This window comes from Trypanosoma brucei, chromosome 6 (genome assembly GCF_000210295.1).
Source record: "Trypanosoma brucei gambiense DAL972 chromosome 6, complete sequence".
NCBI classification, from domain to species: domain Eukaryota; phylum Euglenozoa; class Kinetoplastea; order Trypanosomatida; family Trypanosomatidae; genus Trypanosoma; species Trypanosoma brucei.
The window spans coordinates 158,262-182,499 of record NC_026739.1 but is presented as its reverse complement, the minus strand read 5'-3'; the positions used below and the strand labels follow the sequence as shown (position 1 = coordinate 182,499).

The following is a 24,238-nucleotide window of genomic DNA, read 5'->3' as shown; positions in this document are numbered from 1 at the left end:
GTTGTTACTGCTCGCCGCTAGCATCCTTTATTGAGGGAGTAGAGAAGCACACGAACAATAGTCAAAAAAGAAGAAAAGGTATCAAGCGTTTGCGCTATTTTTCGTGATTTTGCCCCCGGTCTACCGTGTGCCCTACCAACAGCGGCTGGGACAGTGATGAGCGGCCTCAGTGTTCGCGCTGCCCTGTCTACCCCACCATTCTCTACGTTTTGTGAGTTTAAGGTAGATGAGCCACCGAGGCGTGGTCAACTGGCAGCTCTCTGTGGCGGGAACCGCGCCAACAACACCGGCGATGGAATCTCACAGCTTCCAGCTGTCGAACCATACGGACGGTCAGCGGCAGGTGTTGTTGTGGAGCCGGCTCATTTGCGTACACCCACTGCACTCGAAAAAAGCATGCACTTTCTTGTACAACACTACCTGCGGGAGCCACACGGTCCAGCGGTGTTTCTGGCTCCCTTTGACGTGTGGCGGTATCTTTGGGACCGCATGCGGCAAGTTCGTACCAATTGGGTGCCTCAGCTACCACCTGTAGGAGCAGAACTGCAGGACGATGGGTGTGGGGAGCGTATTGAGGGGAAAGTCAACGAAGGGGGAGATTTACGTGGAGGAATATTGCAACAGCAGTGTGAGACGATAACGACGAAGCAGATGGTTAGGAGGGAGTCGCGTCGGCGCCTGCGTTGGTTGGAGTTTACTGTAGCAGCACTGGCTGTGGGAGGGGCAAACTTGTGCCGTAGTGTTGAGGGATGTAGACACTTTGTGCAGGAAAAGCAGAATTTTTTCGAGTCTATTGCACAGTGCTTTAGTGATTTGGTGGTGTCGTATCGAGCGGAGCAACGGTTGAGAAACTCAGAAATGTTCTCTGCTGTTATTCTTTTCTACGGTCTTTCCCAGCTGACGAAAATTGAAAATCGTGCAGGATTTTTTCGGGTCTCACAGGTGACGGTTAGTTCCGTTTCTGGAGGCACCACAGTTGCGGCACCGACCTCCGTATTTGAACCACCAAGCAGCAGTGTAGACTTTGGTAGTGTTTATAGGGAACTTAGCTATATTCCCTGCATGGCACGCAGCCGTCACGTGCGCATTGCACTCAAAATTATCCACTGCTGGTGTCAACGTGAGTGGTTTCGCTTCTTCTACCTTTGTAGAACTGCTCGACTAACAGTCCTGCAACGTGCGATTCTTTCCCACTCCTTTAGCTACGCGCGCTTCCGCGCTGTTGTGGACCTTGTCACAGCTAACGTAGTGGTGTACGGAAAAGGTCGAGTACGGGGCTCCATGGCTGTAAGTGAACTGGCAGAGTTGTTGCTTTTTACTCCAAAGCATTGCGTGGAATTGCTGCTGACGATGGGCCTGGGCTCACAACTAAGTGAGGACCGTACTGTACTACGTCTGTCACAGCAGGATTCCTCGCCGTATGCCACGCAAGAGCAAATTTTTCGTCACTTAGAAGAAACCGGTGGTAAGCCACGTCTGTGCCTACCGACACTTTCCTCCTTCGTCGGCTTTACTGTCTGGCAACGTGCTTTCGAGTTGTTTCCAAGTGCGTTCGACGGCGATGCGGCGGGAACCGTGTCAGGAGCATCGTCACCACCCGTAACAGATCTCGAAAATATGCGTTGCCCCGTGAATCTTATGCAACTGTTGGAGCCTTACTGTCCGCCCTACAACGAGGATGTAGCGGCGCTTGAATTGTTGGACGCAGGAAGTGAATGGTTTGATGGTATACAGGCCTCTCGGGAGCGCATGTTGGCGTGGTGTGTTAACAATGCATCACGTGCGGAAGTAAAGCGTGAGGGAATGGAGACAGAAGCTCAGGATGATTCCTGTTGGGGTGGAAACGCTACTATGGGTTGTGAATACGATGGTGTTTCTGGAAGCATGGAGGGTGATGAATTGGGTGAAGAGCTCCGGGAGGTTGTGGCGGAGATGGACAGGGAAAGCGTTTCCACGCGTAGCTCCGTATTTGACGATGATGAAACTGAGCTGACGCACAACGACACAGGCTTCGGTCTGCATGCTGAGGAAGTGTGTGGCGAGGAGGATGTGCTGAACAATGAAAGTGATTATGGAGAGGAGGACGAGGCTCTGCGTGAAGCGAATATACTGATCAATTCGCTTCAAAACTCCTCGATATACCAGTTGGCAAGCAGCAATATGCAGAAAGAGACAACTAAGGAGTTACCAGATACGGCAGCCGCTACCGACAGCATCAAAGGAGCTGATGAGGCACATGCTGCCGCACAGGGATCTTCACAGAGGAATAACGAGGACGAGAAGCAGGAGCAGCAGAAGCTCGATGAAAATGCCTCAGAGCTGGTGTTGTACAAACCATCAAGTGGAGCTGAAACAGCGGTGACTCCACTGCCGAGTGATCATCCAGGTGTGATGTCACCGACTCTGCACGCAACTGTTGAAGCACCCGAGAGCGAGAGCAGTCGGTCAACAGAGAATTCCGAGGTTGAGATTGTGGCCGTCGCCGAGAGACCCCAGCAGGCGAACAAACAGGAATGTGAAAGTGGAGAGCGCAACGAAACGCTGGCTCAAGACCAGAGCAACAGAAGCATGCTGTTCGGTTCACAGAGTGCGGTTCCTGCTTTCTTTGGTGTGTCAAAGTTTCCCCCGATCTCGTTTGGAAATTTGCATAGTGGGTTCCCCGGTTCACCTACACAACAAAAGGCGAACGTTGAGGAAAACGTGCAGGGAAAGGGAGATTCGGCACTAAAACGTTCGCGTTCAGAAGAAATCGACAATAACGCTACCATCCCAGGTTCCTATCTAAGTCGGCAACAAGTAGATACCGTTCTAGACACTACCACATCATCTGTGGACGACAGGATTATGCTTCTGCCGTCTGAGGTGGAAGAGGAGAGTGAACAAAGAACATTGAAAGTTGAAGTGCAACAAAAGGAGGACGCCCCGAGGCAACGAATGCGCGTTGAGCGAGGCAAAGTGGACACAGACACAAGTCAGCGGAGCGTGCCAACCACCTCCCATTGCGCAACTTCCTCAGATGTTGACCCCGCTCCGAGACTACCGGAAGCAGGTGGCCCCAGTTTGGTGTCTTATAAAGACGTCATAAAGGCGTGTGTAGACGAAATGAAAGGCAAGGAGCAACGGTGGCCCCGGATGTCTGAGGCGGACGTGTCCCTTCTCCCGCGTGCACCTTCCAAACCTTCACGTGAACAGTCGCTTCAGGTACATTCCCCGCTACCCTTTTGTTTTTCCACTGGAGCTGAGTACTCTGCTGTGGCGTTGTTACTGCAGGAGTTACCACAGTGGGTGGATACTTTTACGAGCTACCTAGTCAGTTTCTACTCTGCCTCCTACAGCGATGTTACGGCTTGCCGGCACCTTACTGACATCATTTGTCGTGGATCCCGCTCACAGGAAATCACAGGTTGGATGTGCCGAGGTTTCACACCATCAATGATTCCGTACAGTGAGACAGGTGACGATTCGTTGTTAAATTTTAATGAGGAACTCAGCCACGATGAAAGTACAAATGCGCCGATACGGGAGACGCCCATCCTCCGTCTCACATCGAAAATAATCGTTTTTGGAAGTGATCTGCGAGAACACGACGACCGTGACGAGGACACCGGTACGGATGGGGCATCTTTGTTTGCATCCTCCGGTCTCAGTGGAGGTGCTGGGAGCCGTTTCGTATCGAGTCAGCTGTCCGACAGACAGCATCTGTCTTTAGGGCATTGGATCGCTGCCCTGATGCTTCCGCCTGCGGAGCGGGCAAGAGTTCTAAGGGAAGGTATTCTCTACCACTCAAAAACGCCTCAGTCAACAGATATGGATGCATGTTTCGATGAGGGTGGTGGATCCGCTGCCGAGTTGGGGAAAAGCAGGGACAGTGACCACATTGGTATATGGGAGCAAATGCACGTTCTACGGGCCGCTGATGCAAAAACAACACCGGCTGCGTGGAGACTTCTTTCAACTGCCGCTGCCGCATGGCGGCGACCCCTCCCTAGCGGGTCAACCAAGATGCTTCTTCAAACACAGATTGCGTTGCACGCTGTGGATTTCCGCGATGTTCCGCGACTGCGGTGGACTCAAGACACCCAAACATCTTCGCCGGCAGCATGCAAGGTAGCGGCGTGTGAATGCCAACGAGAGCATCCCACGGTGATCATCGCACTCGATACAACCCGGCACAAGGAGTTTGCAGCAGGTATGGAAGTGCTGCGGTCGCTCATTTCTCAGTCAGTGGAACAGCGGGCTGTCCTACTTGCGGGTGTCATCGTTGTACTCTACACGGAATCTGTTCAGGAAGACGAAGAAAAGAAAAAGACTGTGGAAGAATTCTTCTGGTCCACATGGGAGCGATGCAGCAAGGTAGCCGAAGAGTCGGAACTACAAGCAGCCGCAACTCTATATGATGATAAAATGCCTCCATGGCGTGCCATGTATCAAAACACCATACGTCGTGCCGTGGTGAAGGCGCGGTCCCAAGCCCAGACATGTAGCGGCTCATCACCGGATGGTTCTTTCTTGTCGGCTACATCGCTACCAAGTAGTATCGAAAGCGGTGATGGAGTTGACTCAAATATGAAGCGTAGCCTTCCTTACCGAATTCAGAAGCTTATTAAATCGCGGAGGGTGATGCCATCGGGTGCACCGCCAGACCCTACTCTACTCGTAGTTCCTATCCATTCTCTTATGGACAAAAATACAAGAGCATTCCGCAGTCAATATGGCAATGGTGGTTTCACCGCATTTGGTGTGATAGCACTGAAGGAAATGCTGAACTCCTCTGTCCATTCGCTTCTACAAGACTACGAAGTGAGGTGCCGTGATTTTTTGCGGAAAAATAAGTTTGATGCGTGGTAACGGTAGGAGGGAAGGATGTCGGCGATTGTGAAATCATTGACGGCTGTTGACTGTCACTAGAAACGTGTCCTCTCTGTATTCTACTCTTTCTCAGGGTTAAATGCGCCAGTGAAACAACCGAACATGGAGGGGGGGGCTTGGAAAATGGCCGCAAATCACTTTCAGTTGTTGGAAGCTCGAGTGACGCATACATCACTATGTACAGAGGGATGAAGGTGCGGGGCTGAAAGATAGCGTCGGGGATGATAAGAACAAGAGAGAATGGGACCGCAGGAAAAGACTCTGTGTGGTGAATGGAATGCTGATTGCTATGCTTTCCTCCTCCACCAATGGTTTCTTTCACGTGTATTTATCCTTCTCCCATCAACATCCCTCTGTTTGTGCGTCGCTGACTTTCGTGCAAACGTAAGCATCTGTGACTACAATCGGAGGTACAGAATGAGTTGGTGCGCTGATGCGGGCGTATCTGCTACATTTCTCGTGTGAAGGGGGTGCACATTACTGAAACGAGAAAGGTAAATGTGGTGCCAGTGTTGTTTGTGGTGGCTGGATCACCTCAGCGTCCGCAGGTGCATCACGCCTCTCTTTGTTTTTAACGAAATAAAAGCTGCCTATTTCTTCTTGGGGGAAAAATGTGAGCGTCCTCGTTTGTCCCCATCCATCTGCTCACACGTGCATACACATGGTGTGGCATCTTCCCCTTTGCTTGTTTCTTGCACTTTCGAAGGGTGTGTGATGGTGTACATTCTTGCCCATGATGTGGTACTTTGCCTCTTGTTAGACCGGCACGGAGACCCTACCGCTGTTCAGTCATTTGTTCAAAACAAGTGGGATTCACTAAGGGAAACTCAGCTACCGTCAACAATGTCGCTTGTGTGTTGGTTATGGCACTCCCTGAAGGCGAAGAGAGGACAACAAAGCGGTGAGATGGATGAAGATGAGGTTGGAGACGGCATAAGGGTCGCAACTGTCCCAGGAGGCAACAGTCCTATAGAAACACCATACAGGGCAAGAAATGCAGTAGAACCCAGTCATGCCGAGTTCGTCGAATCTCCCACGCTCGCAACTTCTACCAGCGACTGTTATCCCGAAAGCACACCACTTACGAGTAGGGTAGCAAAACTCACCGTAAAGCAAGTGCTCCAATGGGTTAAGAAGGCCCGTCCAACGTCTGACGGTCATGAGTCTCACTTCGCTGGCGAGGCCGATGAGCCCAGTAACCACACCTCAAGGGAAAGGAATGTAACTACTCGCTGCAGAACGGCAGAGGACTTGTGGGTTCTAACACGGTTGGTAGCGCTTGTGCGCCACGCTGTTGCTACCCTAATGAGGCAACTCCTCCCTTTGTCCTGTCAAACCAACGGTCAACGATGCGATCAAGCAGAGGAGGAAGAAATTGAAGAAGATGATCATAGTCGGTTCACGGATTTTCCGCATGAATGTGTAGTACTTGTGCCCCTTCATGTGTGCCGTTCTATCCGTGGCCTCTCGCTACGCCAAGTCATTGCAATCTGCACTCAAAAGCAGACAGTCCTGTCGGAGTGGAGCAAGTCCCGACGCTCCGTTTCTTTCATCATTAACCCGGCGTTACCGCCAACTAATAACCCTCACCGAGCAGAGAAGAATAAACGCCTTGACAAGATACAACAAGCGGTGTTTGCTCAGTACTATGAGAGCATGGCGCACTCCAGCAACAGGCGGGCCAACGGTGCGTTCGACCCAGTCATTCCTCTTCATCAAGATGGGGCACAGGGACTACAGAACCGGAAACAGGAGGAGTCCTTTTCTAGCTTCCTCCGTGGTGCTTCCATTGGGTTTGATATGCAATTGATGGCTCTCTCTGGGGGGGCTGTTGGGTATTATTTGGGCTATGTGCGAGGACGTCCCGCGAATGATTGCATCGTATACGCCACAGTTGGTTTGGTTTTGATGCTTCTCGTGGATGCCTTGCTTTTAATACTTATGCTGCGGCGGCAGGATGAAAGTCTACGCCGAGAAAGACAAAACCGTTGGAAATGGCTCCAACCAATAGGCAGAGACGAAAAGAAAAGTCAAAGAGGGGAAGACTATCATGCGGAGGGAAGAGGCAGCGTCGTTGCCGCAGCGCTAAATGCTAAGAAAAATGCGTAGAATGCTCTTGGAAGGTGCTAGGCAGCGACGGAGACAACAACCGAAAGAAGTCGGAAGGAGGGGAGAAAATCGAAAACGGGCGGATATCGTATGGACCAGCCACAAAAGGAGGAAGGGGTAACATCGGAGGTGCAGCGTGTCGAAGGATGGGGGAGATGCGTAATTGAGGATTCAGTCACCAAGTTTTTAAAAGGGTATCCTATTTCCATCATCTGCTCTCCTCCATTTGTATCTTGCGGTGGAATCGGCATGTAAGTGATGCCTCAGTTTAAACTGTTTGCTACCTGAGGTTGGACCACTTATTTGGCACATACACACAAACACACACATCTTTATTATGTAGTATTCGCTTCGTTTGGTTCTCAGCATGGATCTGGGGGTTGATCTTTCGTTACTCCCTTCTCCCCTTCCTTGAAGTGGATTCAGCATTACTTCTCTGTTCCTGTTCTTTGTCACTACCTCTGAGTGCCGTTGAAACTGATCGTAATTTTAGCGTTGCGCCGCTGCCACGCAGTTGCAAGTCTCGAAAGAGGGAACCGGGGTGTAAGAGGGGATTGCTGTTGTCGGTTGCTTTATGATTGTGACCAGAAAGTTTTAGGTTGTCCGGGTAAGTTTTTAAACAAGGAAACGCTTCAATTATGTAGAAACCAGCATATTTCTTGCAGTTTCTTTGTTCAACCGATTTCACGATTTAACTCCTCTGCTTTCCTTAGTTTTATCATACGTTTTGGTTAAGAAGAGGAAGGGGGTTTCTGCTTTTAGCAGAGCAAAGTATCGGTAGTGACGGCGTGGTCGGTGGCAAACGCAGTCAGAGGAGGGGCGTAGGTGAATAAATATACAAAGACACATAACCTGCATTATTTGAAGCGATGGATAGAACAACGCTACCAGTGCCATGCCCATCCGATACGCAAGCTGATGGAGCGTGTGGTGTTCTTGCGGGAGGACGGGACGGTGGAGAACATCATCAGAGGAAACAAAGCGTTCAACCATCAAACTGGGTTGCTTCGCCCATTGAAATGATACTGCTAAAGTGTGTGCTCGGCGAAGTGGAGGGCTCTTCTGAGGAAGTTCAGTGGCAGCGCATGCGTTTGAGTGGACTTGGTCCATCGCTTTTGGTGCTCGCCCGGCGCGTGGAGTTGGAAGACGTGACAGAAACTGATGCAAGATGTTATGCACTCGAAGTGCCACCCAAGTTAGAGGTGCCGCCCGTTGTGCGCCAACTTTTAGCATCAACTCTTACATGTGGCGATTTACGTGTGTCTTTGCAGTTCCACTGGGCCCACCCCCTCGAAACGTCGAACACGCCCCGACGAAACCGAATGGATTCTCCTGCTCCACGTTTCGTATTTTTCGTTAAGACTGACCGAAGCGTTACGATTCCAACAGTCAGCTCAGTGCTCTTGAGTAGCGATGGAGGAAGCAAGCAAGAGCAAGATACGGGTTGCGGAGGAACTGACTTCCCTAGTGAAAAATTCGCTATAGGGGAATCTACGCGACTCCTACTAACACTTCTCAGGCAAACATCTCTATGGAATATGGCCTTCCTCAATCACAGCGGTGTACAGGGAAGTTTTTGCAACGTGATTCAAAAGTTGGGCAACCACGATGGTAAGACCCGGCAGGTGGAACAAGTTGTGCAAGCCATATGCTATTTACATAGGGTGTTGAAGGAACGGCAACAGGAAGAAGAAAAGGAAGTGGATAACCTCATGGAGATTATTTTTGGGTGGTCACAGATGATGCATGAAACACTTTCTGCTCCAATCAGTACTTCCGCCCACCCCGCCACCGACGAGATAAGTTTCCTACACGTTAGAGAACCCACATGCTACGACGATTGTGACGATTTTGGACCCCCGAAAACACTCCAAACGGGGCGCGGCACGGATAAGGGGGAGAGGACATCCCATGCTAAGGGTACGATGCCATCAGTAAAGGCGCTGACTCCGCCAAGTTTTATACCTACGATGCTGCGTTCGGTGTCGACGTGGTCCGCTGCAACCTCAACCCTCGGCGCGGAGGAAAGTGTGGGGGATGTGTCTTCAGGCCAGCAACAGCAGCAGATGCAGGAGGAACTTGGCAACATTGCCGATGATGGCCGTCGCGTCCCCGAGGTCAAGCAGGATAAGGAACTATACCCCGTATTGTCGGTTTGTACAGATGTTCTCGTGGATGCCTTCCACCTCCAGGGGAATCAACAACATGTCTTAAAAACTGAGTGGGGTTTGGGTGATGGAAGAAGGGCGGGTACGCCGGAGTCATCGTCCGCAGCAGCTTACGCTGCAACTAGTAACAGCCTCGAAGAGCAGCTTCCTGCCGTTTCAAAATCTGATAGCAGTGACGACAATGAGAAGGCGGAGCATGCTATAGCAGCTGAACGGGGCAGTAACACCAACAGCACCATAAAGACGAAGTGCAGTGGTGCCATCACGGGAGGATTTCTCCCCTCTTTAACTCTCCGCCTAGCGAGTGGGCTATTCTCCCCGGACGTAGGGAGGCAATATAGGCGCCGTTTATCGGCACTCGCGAGGGGCGATTTCTTTCCTAGTCGCAGAGCAATGGAAAAAGCAGACTTACTTCAGCGGCGCCTGCAAAAAACTACAAAAGTTTGGTTTTATGACCTGTTCCCTCAGCATCTGCTGGCCGCAAGTGACGCGACCACCAACGCTGGGGGGACGGCTGCTCTGTATAACTCAGGTACCGGGCTGTCACCCGGTGGTATTGGCGTTAAAACTAACAGCGGTCACCCCTGTTATTTATATCTAACCGAAACTGACATTATTTTAGCCAGTGCATTTGACAACATCAACAGGCGACAGGCATCCGTTGGCCGTGGGGAGGAACGGGTAGCGTCAAGAACAGAGAAGACGTCACGCAGCAACGAAGTGACAAACATCAAAAGTAGAGTTGTCAGCGACAGTGAGCGCAGTGGTAACAGCGACAACACCAATGAGGGTTCTTGCGAGCCGCCGTTTTCTCCCTATGGCAGTGATAGTGAGGATAACCCTACCAGCCATTTCAACGGTGATTCCTCCGATTCCAAAGATTATATAAGGCTCAGACTCGTATTTCCTCGTGTTTCTTTAGCGGATGTGCAGTGGCTGACCACCAGGGATGGAACGCCTTCAACCGTTCTTCTGCTGCAAACCCGGGCATGTCGCCGCGTGTGGCTAGCATTTCATGGGATAGATGCGGTGAGTGCGGTTCATAGCGAGTTAATTGCGCCAATGACATCCTCATACGGAAACCGACTATTGGCCAGCGCTCGGCGACCTTGGCGTATGGTCGGCTTAGTGTTAACAGCTGGTGATGTCCTACCGAATCCATACACTCCGTTTTATCTGCAGGTTATCCGGAATATTCTCACTGCATTTGTCGATTTGGAGGAACGAGGAGGGCAGAAAGAGGAGGAAAGAAGAGATAAGCGTGAATGTGAGTATGAGTGTGAAGATAGTACCCAAGGGCGAGCACACCATTGGTGGCTTTACTCTGTGGCAGAGGAATTTGAAAGGCAGGATATTCCCCTGAAGCAGTGGAGAGTAACTGATATTAACATAGACCACAAGCACTTTACAACGTATCCGGAGCGTTTTGTTGTACCGAACAGTCTACACGACGACAAGCTGTTGCACACAGCACGGCTTCGTGGACGTGGGCGTGTGGAGGCACTTTCATTTTATTATTCAGCGAGCGAAGCGGGGCTTGTTCGTGCCGCACAGCCCGCTGTTATACCGGCGCTTTATGCATCGGCCGCCTCCGCAAAGGCACTGACTGACCCTGTGGAAGAGTACCGAAACGCTTGCATGCGTCCCGTGCACATTTTTGACCTCCGCAGTGGTATACGTGCGTTAAGCAGTACGCTTGTGGGAGGGGGCTTTTCGCTGGGTGAAAACAGACGCTTCTGCTCACTTGAGAACATTCACCATGTACGCGAAAGTTATGAATCACTCTGTGAAGAAATATTTACCCACAATCCGAACTTTCCCACAGCCGTGATGAAATGCGCTACGGCTCCAAAGAGGCAGAACACCCAAGCGGGGGGACCAACCTCATCACTCGCCCAACTGCGAGCGCAAGAGAACCAACCGCTTGGCAAAGCCAAAATGGCATGGGTGGAACACATCCGTGGATTACTGCGCACCGCTGAGGATGCCGCTCGTCTAGTGGCTGGTGTATCGGAGGAAAATGCCCTTTTCCCGGCCACAACGGATGTTGGCACCTCCTCCACCATGTATATGTGGATGAGAGCATTCCACTCTGTATGTCGGAACATTGGTGGTGTGAAGTCTGCTGCACCGCTCCCCACCGAATCACAACAGATACCCTCGTACACGCCACTGCAGAGTCGGAAGGATGCGCGTTTAGTAATGGTGAACTGCTCCGATGGGTGGGACCGTACACCGCAGGTCTGTGCTTTATCGCAACTCCTCCTCGACCCATACTACCGCACGGTAGAAGGCTTTCTCATACTGGTGGAGAAGGAGTTTGTTGCCTTTGGTCACCCTTTTGCCATCCGCTCTACGTGCACAGCTACAGGAAAGAAGAGCCAGTGGGATACACAAAATGGTAGCAGCGCCGTTTCCGAAGGTAGTGGGAACTGCAACAACGGTGGCGGAAACGGGAACACGTTTGACGAAAAGGAGAGTTCCTCACCCAGTGGCTCACCGCATAGTCTGTTGGGTGGAAAGCAGAACTCACCCATTATGCTACAGTTTATTGATGCCGTATACCAGCTCCTTCGCATCTACCCGCACTGCTTCGAATTTACGGAAAATTTTCTTCTTCTGATTGTCGACATCCTTAACGCGGGCATCGTAGGTACCTTCGCGGTGAATTGTGAGGTTGACATCAAGCGGTGGGGGGTGGAAAAACACACACTTTCGCTCAGTCAACTCATAGCTCTCGTTCTCGCGACAACCATTCCAACAGAAGGGGAACAGCTGACTTCGCTAGAATCATCTATAGACGTGCGGAGGGCGTATGATGACGGGGAGTACAGAGTAACGAACGCATCGGTAGATACAGAAGCCACCACATCACCTTGCTCTCATCCCATCCCCCTGCAATCCTTTTTCAAAGTGGGTTATGGCGGTTCATCAATTTATACTCCCAACTGGTGCCCGGCGGTGGGTAAGTTTTCTTCACTATGTAAGCCACGACGTTTATGTATTTCGAGTGATGCTCTCATGTACTCCGGTCTGCTGAACCCACATTTCTCGTTGGCTGACAACAAGGAATGTGTTGGGCCTCTGCTCGATCCACTTCCCCTAGATGGCATTACCTTGTGGGAGCGTTTCTTTATGCGTTATAGCTTCTGCTACGAAAGACCGCAGAGACTGCGGAGGTTTAGTGAGCAGAGCCCATCTACGTACCATGCGGTCACTGTTGCTTCACTAAGGGATAGCTTCTCATCAACGTCACAGCGGTATTTCCACTTAGCGGTGGAGAGCGAACAACGCCATAGTGACGAGGGGAAGCGGTTAGCGGCGACAAATGCGGGACCAGTGGAATGTTGTTCGTGTGCATCTGCCGGTCACTGCTCCCCAGCCGAAGGTCGAGAGGGTCTTGAAAGTGGCCAACAGCCATTTACAGGTTGTACAACCAATCAGCGCATAACGCGTAGCCAGCCGGTCATACACTGTGGAGTGAATAGAGGTGGAGGTGCTGCCTTCACGCCACCCGCTAGATTAGCGGGGCATCGTAGTCCCGTACCTATGGGTGCGGGCGATCCCTTTCTCAGACGTTCCTTCTCACATGCCGCTCTGTGTGAAAGCACGTATTCAGCACGCGGTCAGATCAGTCGCCGTCGCAGTGGTAATAACAGCTGTGGAAGGCTCGAGGGTAGTGAGTGCAGCAGTGGGGCAAGTAAAAGCTGTGCGCTGCGTCAGCGGGACCCCGGCCAACAGTTAACCAAATCACGAAGTTTGCCCTTTTTGGATGAACGATGGAGCAGTTTGCAGCAGAAGGCCGCGCCAGCTGGTGAGGAAAGCAGAGTAGGGCGGCCATTTTCACTCACATCTTCGCTGGGTGAAGGATCTATAAATTCGCCGAGCGGCACTGGAACGGAGGCGAGACGGTCACAACAACAAACCCCTGCGGTAACACCACCGGAACCAGCCGCGCCTCGTCTACACGGTGGATACGAGTCTCTTCTGGATGAACTGGAGGAGGCCTTTGATATGTAGCGGCGGGTTTCAAATGTAGATGTTTTCATTCTCTCTCCTTCGTTCTATTGATTATGGTTAGGGTTAGGGTTAGCTAGGCAGCCTTCTTGCTCATTTATTTACCTTTTTTGTTTTTTTTTAATGTTTCGTCCCCTTATCTGACTTGCTATGCCCAACCCGATAGCTTATCTCCTCCTTTTGTATTTAGTTTCTGTTATCAATGTCTGCGGGCCCGGCGGCGGGAATACATAATTTGTCTCGTATGCATGATGCATTTGTAAAACTCAGTTTGTGTAGATTCGTCACTCTGAGGCGAAAACGAAGTCATGGATTTTTTTTCTTTCTAAAGGATGGAAGGACAGCAAGAGCGAAGGTTATGTTAAAAAGAATCAAGTGGAGTGAACTGAAATGAGGAAGGAAGAAAGGGAGGGGAAACAGATGATGAACGGAAAAACAGGAGCGTTGGTCTAATAATCGCTCGTGCAAAGGGGCCATGAGATAGATGTGTTTTATATTTATCTTCAGTGATGATGTTGCATGAGCAGCGTTAAAAGGGCATTAAAAAAGAAAAAAAGAAATAGAGATAAGTGAGATCCCACGGTGGAGCGGCGTTTGGTGGTTCTATTTTTATTAGTTTTATCACTGGAGCTACGGTTTTCTTTTTTTTTTTTCCTCTTCTATTTTGTTTCCTTCGTTGTCACAATATGTTATAAAGAAGTTTCGTGGGGGGGGGGGGGTATCTGGTTTTCTCTTCTTTTTTTTTTTGCCCTTTTGTCTACTCTTAGTCTTCCACTGATGTCGCTGTTGTTCGTTTGTTCGAGATAACGCTTCCTTTCCATCCAATGTCTTTTTTTTTCCTTTATGCCTGACAAATAAGAGAGATATGTATATTTATTTATTTATTTTAAATTAGTATATAGTCTGCGCGTGTCGTTTTTGGTTCCAGTGGATAAAATGGCAGTGAAGCAATCAGCAGCTGTCGCAGTTCTCGCATGAAACGTTCTTTTTTTTCTTTTTGCGTGTGTGTGTTTTTAATCTTTCTTTCTTTGTGTTATTATTATTATTATTATTACTACTACTGTTATTATTGTTTGTTTGCTTATTCGGAGAGGGAAATAAAGGCTTCACTTTCCTCCTATGATCCCCTCCCCTCGTATATAATTATATCTGGACTCGTAAGAATCCGCATGAAAATAAAAACAAAAGGGCATTTTTAAAAAAAAAAGAAAAAGAAGGAAAAAAAATTCAGAAAACCAGGCAACGAAGTGGCACTGCCCTTCTGTATCTGTCGTTGGAATACCCGCTGTTATTCACTCAATTGTGTATATGTGTCAGTTGCTGTTGGTGTAATTACTTCTCAAAACCACACATTATTTATGTCAAACACAACATTTCTTTTTCATCTCTTTCCTTAACTCTTTCTCATTTTTTTTTAAAAAAAACTCACTATTAGATAAGGTACTGCCCCAGTGCAACACACAACCTTCAAACTCGCTGTTGCCTATTTTTCTTTTCCACTACACGTAAATATATATATATATATATATTTATTTATTTATTTATTTACTTTCTCACGTATATACATACCGTCTGTATATTTATATTTATTTATATATTGAGTTCCACACCACCCTTTGGAGTTTGTGCGCACGAACAAGTGTAAGTTATTTTGTAAGTAGGAATATACAAAAAAGGGGGGGAGGGATTGATCTGGAAGTGCACGGCGCGCATATATAAATTTATATATAAACATATTATACATCTAGGGGAGTTGAATTTGATTTATTGTAATTCCCCCGTTTCCTTCTAATTCTTAGTGTATTTACTGCCACTGACGTCTCACCCGTTTCTCCCCAGTGGTTGGTGCTGGTGTTTGCGTGTTTAAATATTTCAAATATATAGAGAAATAAAAAGAAAAGGAAGAAAAAGGACTTACATAAAGTTTGTGTTAAGTTTCTGTACTTGTATATTTATATATCGAGAAGTCTTTTGTGAGAACAAAACGAAGGAAGAAAGGGGAAAAGGAAAAGGAAAAGGAAAAGAGAGGGGGGAAAAAAAAACGTCATTCTTCCTTCGAGGTGAGTGACCACACAATAACTAAAGGTAAAAAAATAAAACAACAACACCAACAAGTGAAGTGAAAGGTCACCAGACAGGGGAGGAGTGTTGTTGTTGTTTTTAAAAAAGGGGGGTTCGTTTGTTCGTTATCTTTTTTTTTTGTGAGTTTTCTAAACTCTTCAGCGGTGGTTTATCAAGGAGGTATTCTCTTTTACTTTTTTTTCTTTCGTGGTGGTGTGACTTCAGAACAAGCCGCACCAGAATTAATAGCAACACCGCTTACAAAAAAAAAAAGAAAGAAAGTTAGCGGTAATTCAGTTTTCGTGTTTGCTTCATTCGTTGCTTTTTGTTTTTTAAAAAAAAATTTTGCCTCTGTTATTATCATTAATCACCAAATCCTCAACTGAGGTCGCACGTACGCTCAAGGAGGTCCTTGTGCTGAGGAAGGGAAGCAACAGAGACACGCTTTATAGTGCTGTTGCCGGCACTGTTTGTTTTTGTTTTCGGAGGGGGAGAGGTTTGTCGATTTCGTTCGTGTTGCCACTGCGAAAGAAATAATTGGGCGTGGAGGGGGGAAATTTTGAAAACAAAGAAAAAAAGTAAATAATATTAACCATGCACATGTACAACCCTGTGGAGGGCTCTAAGAAGGAGATTCAATCTTCCTACGCTTCCAGCTCAGCTGAAGGCTCCAGGAATGACGTCAACAATAACAATAACGGCAACAATAATAAAAGCAACATTATTGATACGGAACCTGGGCACGACACAATGCGAGTAGACAGCCATCTGCTGCAGGAAATAAATGACAGTGGCTCGCGCTGTCCGCCATTAGTCCGGCTGTTACGAACGAGGACTGTCACAACGAAGAAAAATGGCAAGAGAACCACCGTTTCGCCTCCACCACAACCACAACAAGATCAACTGCAGGAACAGGAGCAGGAGACGGCAGAATCCACTCTCAACCTCGATGATGTAATGCCCACCCCGATATTTGATGGGGGCAGGGACTTGTGCTTTTCAGGAATGATGTTACCGAAATTCACCGCTGCGAGGAGCATTCGAAAGTGCCGTACAGGACGAACTCGCTCCTCCACAGTTGTTAAGAGGGTCGCGCCAAAACGAGTTGAGCGCTGCTACAGCGGCTGTAAAATGAATCATGGTAGAAGCAACAGTGCTATTTCCATTCCAGCATGCAGGAAGAATAGCAACCGCTTGCATCGTTGCGCTGTGGAGGTGGACCGACGGTATCAGGAATGCACAAATGGATGTGACTGCAACAGCGAAGCAGGGGAAATATATCATGAGGAGCGGAAGGAGAACTCGACTTGTTTGCGGTGCCACACAACCTCATCCCGTCCCAACACAAGAAGAAATAGCAACAGTGAAATTCTGAGTCAAACGCCTCCCAATACCAGCGCGAGTGGGGTATCCAAAGATAACTGCTGTACGAGTGTGAACGTTCTCAATGACACAGGAGGCAGATCAAGGAGATTCACGAGTGAATTGTACAGGGAAGCCTCTACATTTGTACTGGTACCTCCATCCACGGCTAATCCTCACGGAACAGTGTCCTTCAGAGAGCAGCCGATTACGTGCGCGTGTGCATGTGCGTGTGACGGTCGCAGAGCCAAAGGAGAGTCCGCACGAGCATCTGCGAATACGAAGAATGGATTGGTGCCCGCTGCAACCAGAGACAATGCTGAGGATGAGAGAGAATGTTCGAACGATGAACTTGAAGCGACGGGATTAATCTCAATCTCCGAACTCACACTGGGCTCCACTGGGCGCTCCATGACAGCGATGATGTTTGTTGGCGCGGATCACTTACTTCCACAAATGGGGTGTGAGTTGTTGTTGCCATCACCATCCACTTCCCTTTCGCCAGAGTACATCAATTCTCCCCCAAGAAGCAAAAGGTCGAAAGGACTCAAACGAGCAAATCAGATGAAAAAAGAGTTCAAGCAGCAACGTCGGCTGGACGAGCCCCCACGTGCAGATATGGAAATGAGCTCTCCCTCTGTTTCGATACTTAGGGGAAATGAAAATGACTCCCCTAGCCTGTCCTCAGCCGCGCTATACGAGTGGAATGGGTTGGGAAACGATCAAGGAGCACTGGATATGCTTAGAGATAGTCGAGATAGCCTTCAACGTGCATATTCGGAGTTACAGGGAGGTGTGCTTTGCCTTACGGACTTCTCTCGAATGGATAATCAGTCACTCGACAGTCGCATGACACGTTTAACCGGCGCGCAAGCGTTTGGCCTGAATGTAAAAGACAAACATCCAACAGTGTGCCGCCCGCGTGTCGTACGAAGTCCCATGAATTTCACGATCGTTTCAGATGCCTTTGACCCGCTTCAGCATGTACAGGAACTTTCTGTGCTGGATTATGGCCGCAACGGTGAAAATATTTCACCGGTAGTTGAGCGACCCGACGCAGCATTACCATTTCCCCATCCACTAACTCCAGCATCTTCATATATTGGTTCTAACGTTCCACCTGGCCGCAGCCCGAGTCTCTTCACACCAAAACGCCTCGCTAGTCACCACTTTCACGCCCTGAGGGGATTATACTCACCAGTGGATGCCGCGGCGTCGCGTGAACGAATAGAAAGTCACAGCAACAGCATTAATCAACGGTACAGCAATCAACCCGCTCCGTGCAGTGCGAATAACACGAAGGAGCAGCCACTGGAGTGGACGACAAGACGGGAGAATTCCGAGGGCGTCTTGTCGCAGAACCCCGATAATGCTCCTCCGTTTTTCTCAGGTTTGATGCTGAACTTTGCCCGCCTCAACAGTGAGGCCTCTTGCGCCAGTGCGGACACCATTCAATCGGCCTCATCGAATAATGTATCGAATTTGTTTCTGAAGGTGTATCAGGGAATGGAATGGGGGAAATTACAGATGCCGGCCTTTCAATTAGACCAACAGAATGGCGGTTCATGAAGGAATGACGACTCTTCTTTTTCTTTATTAAAGTGCCGTATACAAGTGTATAATACGAAGGGAGTTGGCGCGCGTATGTAAATATAAATATATATATATATTTATTTATTTATGCACGTATGTACAATATTCATGTACCGCCATTTAACTTTATTTGGTTGTTTTGTTAGTTGCTCTTCCCCTCGTATTTGTTTTTTTTCTTTTTGCTCTTTTTTTGTTTTGTTTATTTGTCGTTTAATGACTTTCTCTCAACCCCTTTCGCCCCTTGTTTTTATATTACACCACCGTAACGAGAAGTGATGTGTCCAATTGGCTGCCAAGAAATAATGAAAGAAAACGGTATTCCTCCTTTTATTTTTTTTTTGTGTGTGTGTTATTTTATTTTGTCGTTTGAACTTTTTTTTTGCCCTATTTTTAATCGATATGTTGTTTTGCTTTGTGTTGAAAAGGTGGTGTTTAAAGGGTTTATTAAATGCAAGCCTCTCTCTCTCTCACACACACACACACACATGAAAAGAAAAGAGAAGAGAAGAGGAACAAAAGAAGAAAATTAACAAAATGAATGAATGAATCAATCAAACGACATAAAATTATATACTTATACATAAACGTGCATTGCTTCCATTGCGGTTGGGATGATTGTTCAGACTCCTTCATACCATCATTTCACATGGATGTTGTAACTGCACATTCATCTCAACAACCCACACGCAAACGTCAAATGTCATTCAAATCCAATCATTCCTCAGCCCTCTTTTCTTTTTTTTTCTTTCCTTTCATTCTTTTATTTCTTTAGTTGTTTTTTTTTGTTTTCTTTTTCGTTTGTGTGTGTGTGTGTGTGTGTGTGTGTTGTATGTATGCATATGTGTATTACTTTTATTGTTGTTCATATGTTATCGATATTGATGCTTTTGTTGTTTCTGCTGTAACGCAACGATGTACACAAATATGTCTATTTGTGAGTTTTCATTTCATTTCGTTTCGTTTCTTTTTTTTTTTGTGTGTGTGGGGGGGGAGGGGGGCTTATTAATTGTTCGATAAGTGTATGGGAGATGGTAAAGGAGATTTCTCGTTTTGTTTTGTTTTCTCCTCATTTTTGTCGGTTGTTTTGCTTTGTTTTTTTTTTTTAGTAAATGTGAGTCATATTCACATGTGTGTACGTGTGGACGGCCTTCCTTTCCTCCTCTCCGCTATCTTTTAAAAAAAAATGTAAAAAAAAAACGAACTTTCTATGACGCCTTTTTCCATACCTTTTTATGTGCCGCACGCAAAATGTTTTTTTTTGTGTGTTATATGCTTATTTGTGTTAGTTTGCATGATTTTGTTTATGTTTATTTATTTAAGAATCTGTTTTTTTTTCTTTTAATGAATGCGATGTTGGGTCATATATTCGCTTTAACTATTATTAGAGTTGGTGTTGTTGTTGTTTTTTTTTTCATGCTTCAGTACTTTAAATAACCTCCATAGAACATGATTGCGGATCCACGTACATCACATTTACTTTATATTTATATCGTTCGTCACGGGTTCAACCTTACATGCGTTTCGTCACGTGTGTGGAGATTAAAAAATACATAAATATAAATAAAATAAATATAACAAATAGAAACGCATGAATGTAACGGGAGGGTTTAATATATATATATATATATATATATGTTTAATATTTATAGTGAAAAAGAGGACGCAGCAGCAGCTGATATGTTGGTTTAATGTGAGCTCTCCTACATTTTCTTTTCTTTTACCACCCCTTTTTTGGGGGTTTGTTTTTTCCTTTGTTGTTGTTGTTGTTGTTGTTTTTGACTTCAATATTTATTTCGTTCATATGATCCTCTCAGTTCCTCATATGCACGCAAAAAAGTACCGCAACCTCTTTTTTTTTTAATTTTTTCAATACCTCGAAGTGGTGCCGCACAAAAATTTACGTTTATTTTTTTTGTTTACATATATGTATATATATATATATATATATATTGTAAATGTTATTCGCACAGGCCGTATACAATTCATCATGTTATATTTGGAATGTTGTAATGCACATATGTGTTATTTTAGTGTCAATGTTTCACATATTTTGTTTTCATTTATGTGTTGTATGCGCATGTTGCTGTTTTTGTTTTTTTACTATGTCGTATTTTATTCATTTATTTATTTTTCCATAAACCTGTTGTAGTAGTATCTTACTATTTTTTATCGTTGTTATAGCTGGTGTTCTCTTCAACAGTTTCTTACTGTAGCCGCAAAGGGGGGGGAAGGGAAAAAAGAAAAAAGTAAAGTAAGAAGAGAGAAATAAATAAATACATACATAAATATATATAAATACGTAAATAAATAAATATATATAAATATATATGTGCTTCCGTATGTGAGTGTTTTGTTGTTTTTGTTTTAATCCTTTTTATGTGTTTTACGTCCCGTCCTGTCCCGTCTCAGAAAGAGATTTTTCTTTCTTTCTTCCTTTTTTTTCCCATCATCTTCCTCCTCTCCTCTCACTTATGTTTTCCATCACCTCCCTTGAGAGGAAACGGGAAGCATCGCTAGTGATAATGTTGATAACGGTGGTAGTAATGACGATTATGAAAATGTTAAGGATGGGGAAAAAAAGAAGAAAAGAATGAAGGGGGAGAAAATAAACATGAAATATCCCCAATTGTTATTCCTAACGTTAGTGTTTACTCCTCCACCGCAACTCTTGTTGTTGTTGTTTGTTTGTTTGTTTGTTTGTTTGTTTGTTTTTTTGAGTTTTGATATGACGCAAAACGTATATGTGCTTTTTATCGTTGGCTTTTCACCAAATTCATCCGCTTCGTTCTTTTGTTCTTCATCTATATTCTTTAGATTCTTCTGTTATTATCATAGTCCCAACAATAAGATAGGTGTATATATGTGCGTGGTTCTGTACAGAAATTCACTTGGGTATGATTAAACGCAGCTGCTACTTTCATTAGGTGCATTACGAGAGATGCGAAATAAATCAATTCAAACAATAATGATAAAAATAATAAACAAAAAGGAAGGACAGTAAATGAAGAAGTGTGCAATTACTTGCACATCAATATATATATTTATATTTATATATGCGTGTGTGGTTCCGTACCTTCCAGCCACGCCACCACCCCTCCGGTTTGACGAGCCATCGGTCGCGCATCACATGAATTTTTATTATTACTTTATAGTTCATTCTATCATTTAGTTCAGTGCTGTCGCGAGTGTAAAGTGTAAAGTGTACGGCTCGCATTACTTTACTTTTTCCCCATTTATTTTTCTCCTTCCTTTTTTCGGTTTGTGTTTGTCTCGTTTATCTGCTTTTTTTTTTCTTTGTTTGCATGTTCTATTCTATGTCATTTGTTAAGTTACCGCAACAAGAGAAACAGTAGTTTTTTTATTCAAAAAAAAAAAAGAGGATAAAGGAAAAGGAAAAGTAGTGGGAACGCGAAGAAGGAGGTGAGGAAACGGCACGAAAGGGAAAGGAAGAAAATAAAATTAATAAGTAAATAAATATATAAGAAAAAAAAAAGAATATCACATGAACAATAGCAACCAGGGAACACGATACCCGGGCACCATTCCGCAAGGAATCCCCATCGCCTACCCCGCACAGGCAGGAGCTCCTAACCCATATCAGTCATTGCGTGGGGTATTCCCCGTAACCACACAAGCATTGGTAGCGCAACAACAACAACTTCAGCAACAGCAGCAGCAACAACAGGCCCAACTTCAACAGCAGCAGCAGCAACACAGGCCCAACTTCAGCAACAGCAGCAGCAACAACAGGCTCAACTCCAACAGCAACAGCAGCAACAACAACAACAACTTCAGCAACAGCAACAGCAACAACAACAACAACAGGCTCAACAGCAACCCCGTGGGCGTGTGGCAGTGGAAGGTCCTTACGGCCTCCTCGCACTACCAAACCTCATTCAACATCCTGTTAACGCAGAAAAGTCTGACAGCGCGGCATTTCTGTATCTTACACGTGGCTTTGAACTCAACTCACTCGGAATTAATGTCGCTCAGCAGAGGCCTCTACACCCAACACTCGCGAGTATTGCATTAGAACGGCCAGAGGTGCCTGTCATTCCCGAATATCGCATTCCGGAGTGCTACAAACAGGCCAGGCCACGGCAGCCCACATTCAGGATGCTGCAGAAATATAAAAATGAAACTCTGTTTTACATATTTTACTCCATGCCGCGGGACTTACTGCAAACGGTAGCCGCTAAAGTGCTCGTGTCGCGAGGTTGGTGCTTCCACAAGGCGCGGCATCAGTGGATGCGGCGCGTAGTGCAGAACGAGTACGAGGTTTTCAACCAAAATGCATGGAAGTTAGAAAACGAGGAAATGCATCAACTGAACGCGTCGGATCTTCTGCGCGATATTCCCGATTCTTTCCTTGCTGCACCGGGAACGACTGGCACGGGTGCAGCGGCCCCACCGCCCACATCAACCAACAGCAACAGCAGTGGTAATAATAATAATAATAATAATAATAACAGTAGTGTGGTGGGAGGGGACTGACATTCTGTTGTGTGTGTGTGTGTGCACGCAAAAGGCCAGATTAGGGTGAATTAAGGTGGTCATGTACTTGTTGGGTGTATCGATGCTCACTTCAAGCTTTTTTTTTGTATTTTCCTCTCTTTATTTATTTCTTTCTTCCTCCCTTTTTTTGTTTGTTTGTTCCCTCTTTTTTTTTTTCTGTAGTAACTGTTCGGCCGATCGGGCGTGCTGTTTTGTCTGTTTCTGCTTACGTGTGTCTACTAGTTTGTTACTATTCCGCTTCTTGAAGTTGATTTAACTTCGTTGTTGGTTGTTGGTTGTTGGTTGTTGGTGTTTTGTTTCGTTTGTTTGCTTTTCAAGTGTTATTGTTATCATTTATTGTCATTTATTCTCTGTGATTGTGGTGATTATTCATGTTGATAAGTCGGTTGTGTGAAATTGACGTGTAAGTGATGCGGTGATGGCGGCGGAATTTGGCAAAACGGAGAAGAAAAAAAGGGAAAGGGAGAAAACTACCAGTGAACCCGCCGCAAATATGAATTGATTTTTTCTTTTTTTAAAAAAGAAAAGAAAGAGGAAGAGAGTGGAGATAAAAACGAATATATTTATTTAATACGATATAATATAACATTAAAAGAATACGAAAAATAAAACAAAATAGGCAGAAAAGAAAAAAGTAACATAAAGGAGGGAAGTGTTGGCTAATGGAGAGAGGAGTCGAACAGAAGGGAAGGAAGCGTGGCGTTGGTAACGTACATTATTTTCAAAAGCAAAAGAGGAGATATATATATATATAAGGAATAAAGGATGAAGGATAAAGGATGAGGGCGGGAAGATTAAAAAGAGGGGGAAATAAACAGGTTGGAAACCCAAAACAGAGCAAAAGGGTTAACGAATTCCACAGAAGGAGGTGAAAAAAGAAAAAGAAATTAATTTTTTTTTTAAAAAAAAAAGAGTTGAAAGGATTAGCAGAAACGAGGGGCGGCAGGGGAACCGATATTTTGTGAAGTATTGGAAGAAGGGAAGAAAAGTGAAAATGAAATAAAATGAAATGAAATGGGGTGAATGCGTTTAGAAACGAAAATGAAGCGGACGAAAGTGCACACAAAATAAAGGCGCCGTCTGTTGTATTTTTATATATTTTATTGAGCCCGTCACGCATTCACCTACCGGTGCATCTGTAAGCATCGCAGCTAGTTGAAGGGGGGAAATCATGACATTAACCATTAATATATATATATATTATAATAATAGCAATAATGCTGATGATGAAAGAGAAAGAAGGGGGAGGGAAGGTACTGAAACGGGAATAAAGAGGAGAGGTAAAGCAAGATGACTCAAATATATATTTTTTTAAAAAAAGGTACGCACAAAACACGATGATAATTGTTATTATTTGGTGACTTAAGAAGGAAGTGAAGGACTCGTAAAGATCTTTCTTAAGTCTGCGCAGTGTGGTTTGGTTTGGTTTGGTTTAACCTGCGAGTCCCGCGATAGATACCCGACCTTTTCGTTTCTCTACAATCAGTTTTCTTATGTTTTTTCTTTACTTTTTACTTTTTTTTCTTTTTTTGCTTCGTCTCTCT

General features: G+C 46.0%; 5 protein-coding genes across 5 annotated transcripts; all 5 read left to right on the top strand.

The window, feature by feature from the left end:
• Positions 1-156: 156 nt before the first annotated feature.
• Positions 157-4,848, top strand: TbgDal_VI660 (hypothetical protein, conserved; the record flags this gene model as incomplete). The annotated part of the gene is made up of 1 exon (XM_011775569.1): positions 157-4,848. The coding sequence occupies one exon, from the start codon at positions 157-159 to the stop codon at positions 4,846-4,848; it is 4,692 nt and encodes a 1,563-aa protein (XP_011773871.1).
• A 519-nt stretch (positions 4,849-5,367) lies between these two features.
• TbgDal_VI650 (hypothetical protein, conserved) lies at positions 5,368-6,978 on the top strand (the record flags this gene model as incomplete). The annotated part of the gene is made up of 1 exon (XM_011775568.1): positions 5,368-6,978. One exon carries the CDS (start codon positions 5,368-5,370, stop codon positions 6,976-6,978), a length of 1,611 nt encoding a protein of 536 aa, XP_011773870.1.
• Positions 6,979-7,847: 869 nt separating this feature from the next.
• TbgDal_VI640 (myotubularin, putative) lies at positions 7,848-13,166 on the top strand (the record flags this gene model as incomplete). Its single annotated transcript, XM_011775567.1, has 1 exon — positions 7,848-13,166. One exon carries the CDS (start codon positions 7,848-7,850, stop codon positions 13,164-13,166), a length of 5,319 nt encoding a protein of 1,772 aa, XP_011773869.1.
• A 2,652-nt stretch (positions 13,167-15,818) lies between these two features.
• Positions 15,819-18,155, top strand: TbgDal_VI630 (T. brucei spp.-specific protein; the record flags this gene model as incomplete). Its single annotated transcript, XM_011775566.1, has 1 exon — positions 15,819-18,155. The coding sequence occupies one exon, from the start codon at positions 15,819-15,821 to the stop codon at positions 18,153-18,155; it is 2,337 nt and encodes a 778-aa protein (XP_011773868.1).
• Positions 18,156-21,681: 3,526 nt separating this feature from the next.
• TbgDal_VI620 (hypothetical protein, conserved) lies at positions 21,682-22,673 on the top strand (the record flags this gene model as incomplete). The annotated part of the gene is made up of 2 exons (XM_011775565.1): positions 21,682-22,209; positions 22,296-22,673. The coding sequence occupies 2 exons, from the start codon at positions 21,682-21,684 to the stop codon at positions 22,671-22,673; spliced, it is 906 nt and encodes a 301-aa protein (XP_011773867.1).
• Between the last annotated feature and the right edge of the window lie 1,565 nt (positions 22,674-24,238).